The sequence below is a fragment of the Nanorana parkeri genome, unplaced genomic scaffold (assembly GCF_000935625.1).
Source record: "Nanorana parkeri isolate BGI_ZX_2015 unplaced genomic scaffold, ASM93562v1 scaffold1291, whole genome shotgun sequence".
NCBI lineage: Eukaryota > Metazoa > Chordata > Amphibia > Anura > Dicroglossidae > Nanorana > Nanorana parkeri.
Window position 1 is genome coordinate 317,520 of NW_017307559.1, and position 5,324 is coordinate 322,843.

The 5,324-nt window shown below is 53.6% G+C and overlaps 1 protein-coding gene across 1 annotated transcript in view; it reads right to left on the reverse strand.

Annotated features, from left to right (window-relative positions):
* Positions 1–3,654: 3,654 nt before the first annotated feature.
* The window catches only part of WDR45 (WD repeat domain 45), a 10,490-nt gene continuing 8,820 nt past the window's right edge, over positions 3,655–5,324 (reverse strand). The window contains exons 10-11 of the mRNA XM_018569149.1: positions 4,775–4,920; positions 3,655–3,765 (exon numbers count right to left, since the gene is read on the reverse strand). Coding sequence (XP_018424651.1) covers positions 3,656–3,765; positions 4,775–4,920 — 256 coding nt within the window. The 3' untranslated portion in view covers position 3,655. The remainder of the gene's footprint in view (positions 3,766–4,774; positions 4,921–5,324) is intronic.

The following is a 5,324-nucleotide window of genomic DNA, read 5'->3' on the forward strand; positions in this document are numbered from 1 at the left end:
GGGGGGAGGTTTTATATGAAATAAATATTTCTTACACCACGCTGACCATATTATTTATTGAAGTGGTCATATCCCGGTGGGTGAAAGAGCAGCAGAAGACTGAAGAGGTTATCCCTCTGCTCTCTCTCTGACTCTTCCCGTTAGCATGTTCCTAGTCAGTGCTTCTGTATGCAGCTTCCCTGATTGGCTCTCACTCTTGCCCCTCCCTCTTCCAGGCTAAATGTGTTCACAGCTCCCCTGATTGGCTCTGTCTTGCCCCTCCCTCTTCCAGTCTAAATGCATTTACAGCTCCCCTGATTGGCTCTCACTCTTGCCCCTCCCTCTTCCAGGCTAAAAAGTGTTCACAGCTCCCCTGATTGGCTCTGTCTTGCCCCTCCCTCTTCCAGTCTGAATGCATTTACAGCTCCCCTGATTGGCTCTCACTCTTGCCCCTCCCTCTTCCAGTCTAAATGCGTTTACAGCTCCCCTGATTGGCTCTCACTCTTGCCCCTCCCTCTTCCAGTCTAAATGCATTTACAGCTCCCCTGATTGGCTCTCACTCTTGCCCCTCCATCTTCCAGTCTAAATGCATTTACAGCTCCCATGATTGGCTCTCACTCTTGCCCCTCCCTCTTCCAGTCTTAATGCGTTTACAGCTCCCCTGATTGGCTCTGTCTTGCCCCTCCCTCTTCCAGTCTAAATGCATTTACAGCTCCCGATTGGCTCTCAGTCTTCCCCTCTTTCTTTCAGTCTTATTTAATGTGTTATTTGCCTGTTCAGCTTTAAAGTGTGTTTAGTCCAGGGGGAGCAAACTCCGCCCCTCCAGCTGTTGTGGAACTACAAATCCCACGAGGCATTGCAAGATTCTGACAGCCACAGACATGACTCCCAGAGTCAGATTCATGATGGGATTTGTAGTGTCACTACACCTGGAGGGCTCCCCCCCTCCCCTCCGGTATAGTCCAAATTATTTGTCTAAAGTGTGGCAGGGGGCCTTCTGTATCCAGTTGGGGAGATTCTTTTCACTTCCTGTCCCAGAGATGCAAGAGGAAGTGAGAGGAGACCCTGTGGGAAGATTTTCCCTCACCTCTTGCTCTAAAATTTTGGATTTCCCCTCAATTTCTGTCTCCATGACAATGATCACCGGGACAGAGAGAACCCGTCTGATTGTCATCTCTGTGTGGCTGCTCTCACTTCCTGTCTGGTGAAACGCTTGTCAAAGGGACAGGCTATGAGGGGAAAGCTCGTGTGTATTACACACACACCAGCCATGACATTATGACCCCCCCTAATATTGAGTAGTTCCCTCTTCTCCTGACCCGTCAAGGCATGGACCCCACTAGACCTCCGGAGGTGTGCTGTGGTATCTGGCACCGAGCCGTCAGTAGCAGATCCTATAAGTTGTGAGGTGATCGGCCTCCATGGATCTTGTTCTTCCAGCACCTCCCACAGATGGTGGATTGGATGGAGAATTTGGAGGCGGAGTCATCACCTCAAACCATTCTTCCCCCATGTGCGCCGTGTGGCCGGGCGCATTATCCTGCTGAGAGAGGCCTCTGCCATCAGGGAACGCCGTGTCCATGAAGGGGGCGACTTGGTCAGGGGCAATGTTTAGGTCGGTGGGATGTGTCAGCGTGACATCCACATGAATGGCCGGACCCGAGGTGTCCCAACAGAACATTGCCCATCACACTGCCCCTCCCCCTGGCTTGTCTTCTTCCCACAGTGCATCATGGTGCCATCTCCCCCACTTCCAGGTGTAATTGTAATATATCCCCCCCACTTCCAGGCGTCATTGTAATATATCCCTCCCCTTCTTCCAGGTGTCATTGTAAGATATCCCCCCACTTCCAGGGGTTATTGTAATATATTCCCCCCCCTTCCAGGGGGCCTTGTAATATATTCCCCCCCCTTCCAGGGGGCCTTGTAATATATTCCCCCCCCTTCCAGGGGGCCTTGTAATATATTCCCCCCCCTTCCAGGGGGCCTTGTAATATATTCCCCCCCCTTCCAGGGGGCCTTGTAATATATTCCCCCCCCTTCCAGGGGGCCTTGTAATATATTCCCCCCCCTTCCAGGGGGCCTTGTAATATATTCCCCCCCCTTCCAGGGGGCCTTGTAATATATTCCCCCCCCTTCCAGGGGGCCTTGTAATATATTCCCCCCCCTTCCAGGGGGCCTTGTAATATATTCCCCCCCCTTCCAGGGGGCCTTGTAATATATTCCCCCCCCTTCCAGGGGGCCTTGTAATATATTCCCCCCCCTTCCAGGGGGCCTTGTAATATATTCCCCCCCCTTCCAGGGGGCCTTGTAATATATTCCCCCCCCTTCCAGGGGGCCTTGTAATATATTCCCCCCCCTTCCAGGGGGCCTTGTAATATATTCCCCCCCCTTCCAGGGGGCCTTGTAATATATTCCCCCCCCTTCCAGGGGGCCTTGTAATATATTCCCCCCCCTTCCAGGGGGCCTTGTAATATATTCCCCCCCCTTCCAGGGGGCCTTGTAATATATTCCCCCCCCTTCCAGGGGGCCTTGTAATATATTCCCCCCCCTTCCAGGGGGCCTTGTAATATATTCCCCCCCCTTCCAGGGGGCCTTGTAATATATTCCCCCCCCTTCCAGGGGGCCTTGTAATATATTCCCCCCCCTTCCAGGGGGCCTTGTAATATATTCCCCCCCCTTCCAGGGGGCCTTGTAATATATTCCCCCCCCTTCCAGGGGGCCTTGTAATATATTCCCCCCCCTTCCAGGGGGCCTTGTAATATATTCCCCCCCCTTCCAGGGGGCCTTGTAATATATTCCCCCCCCTTCCAGGGGGCCTTGTAATATATTCCCCCCCCTTCCAGGGGGCCTTGTAATATATTCCCCCCCCTTCCAGGGGGCCTTGTAATATATTCCCCCCCCTTCCAGGGGGCCTTGTAATATATTCCCCCCCCTTCCAGGGGGCCTTGTAATATATTCCCCCCCCTTCCAGGGGGCCTTGTAATATATTCCCCCCCCTTCCAGGGGGCCTTGTAATATATTCCCCCCCCTTCCAGGGGGCCTTGTAATATATTCCCCCCCCTTCCAGGGGGCCTTGTAATATATTCCCCCCCCTTCCAGGGGGCCTTGTAATATATTCCCCCCCCTTCCAGGGGGCCTTGTAATATATTCCCCCCCCTTCCAGGGGGCCTTGTAATATATTCCCCCCCCTTCCAGGGGGCCTTGTAATATATTCCCCCCCCTTCCAGGGGGCCTTGTAATATATTCCCCCCCCTTCCAGGGGGCCTTGTAATATATTCCCCCCCCTTCCAGGGGGCCTTGTAATATATTCCCCCCCCTTCCAGGGGGCCTTGTAATATATTCCCCCCCCTTCCAGGGGGCCTTGTAATATATTCCCCCCCCTTCCAGGGGGCCTTGTAATATATTCCCCCCCCTTCCAGGGGGCCTTGTAATATATTCCCCCCCCTTCCAGGGGGCCTTGTAATATATTCCCCCCACTTCCAGGTGCCATTGTAAGCAGATCGGTTGTATGGTGTGACTCCATTCTTTTATTGGAAGCGTCTGTTACACTTTTCTATTCAAGTCATTATAAATATACGTTCCGTCATATAATCTATATACAATAAGACGCGTTAGTGTCCAATGTGCGCACAGGCCGCCGCGTCCTTCTGTCTCGGGTTGGATCCGAAAGGGCTTAAAAAACGTCATCATCGCCGATGTCCAGATACACATCGAAGGCCTCGCGGTTGCAGTTCCCTTCCGGGGAGAAGACGTACTTGTGGAACGTTCCATCCACACAGACGGCTGAGGAGGAGAGACGACGGTTAGACCTCTGGCACACCTACAACCGGCTCAGGGTTAGCCAAACTCCGCCCCTCCAGCTGCGGTGGAACTACAAATCCCAGGAGGCATTGCAAGATTCTCACAGCCACGACTCCCAGAGAGAGAATTCAAAGCCCGAGGGAGCTTTCGGTTAAATCGGCTAAATACAAAGAAAAGTTGTGCAAAGTCTTCCAGATTAGAGAGCAGCCAGAGAAGAACGGCCCGTCCCCTGCCAGGACCCTCGCTCTCTGTACGGAAGCAGTGGTCTCTCTGCAGAGGTCTGACATGCCCCCTGCTGAGTCACAGCTGGAGCTGGCCAATCAGTAAGGAGCATGAGCTTTGCTGATTGCAGGACTATTGCTGTGACAGACCACTGCCCCCTTATAGAGAGGGAGGGTCCTTCTGTGCAGCACGCTGGCGGGGGAGGGGCCTCTCTACTCGGGCTGTGGCTGCTTCCTAAGGAAAACGATGCCGAGTATTGGGGCGAGTACTCACCCAAATGCTCCGATGCCTAGCCCGATACTTCTGGTATCAGGAAGCCGGGCAGCGCGTCATTACACAGCGCCCGGCTTCCTGATTGGCCGGGAAGCCGGCTCCATGCTCTCTCATTACAAGTGAAGAGGGAGCATGGCGCCAGCTGCCCGGTTTCCTGATTGGCCAATCAGGAAGCCCGCTTCATGCTCCCTCGTCACCTCATGACAAGAGAGCATGGAGCCGGCCTCTCGGCCAATCAGGAGGCCGGGCGCTGTGTAATTACTCGCTGCACCCGCTTCCTGATTAGCCAAAAAGCCGGCTGCATGCTCCCCCCTTACCTAGTGACGAGGGAGCATGAATCCGGGATCACATGACAAGTCAGAGCTCCGTAACCCACCACAACATCTAACATTCGTCTGACTCCCCAACTACGTCATTTCTGATTGGCTGGCCCGTGTACGGTTCCCCATCCCCCTTCTTATCCGGTAAGGTTGAGGAGGAGAGGGAGTGCGCTCACCGATCACGGAGTTGACGTTTTTGGAGGTGTTCTTCCCGAAGGCGCAGATGCAGGCGGATTCCGCGGGTACCGTGAAACTGGCGAGGCTCCACTGGGAATCCACGTACTGGCCGATCATCGGACCCACCTTCCCGACGCGGGCCAAGCTGAGACACAAAGAGATCGGATCAGAGAGAAGAACCTTCTGTGCCATTGGTGGCTGCAGTTTGTGTTTCACGGGGACAGTCAGGCGATCCGCAGAAGGCAATGGAGCGGGTTTGGCGCTGCTTCACCCCAACAATATGGAGACATCATGTGACCTCCTCTTCAGTCCCCAATATACCCAAAATGCATCATTCATATACAAGATCGAGAGCCATTCATAAAAATCGGGGTGATTTGGCTCAATGAGGCGCCTGCAGTGTCCCATGGCGTTCTTTCTGCTTAACGCAGGATGTAATTGGAGGAGAGGCAGGTCATGTGACCGGCTTTATTCACATAGATAAATATAGATTTTTTTTTTTAAAAGCCGCCGTATGGCCCGAGTATGGTTATAGCTCTTCTAAATACC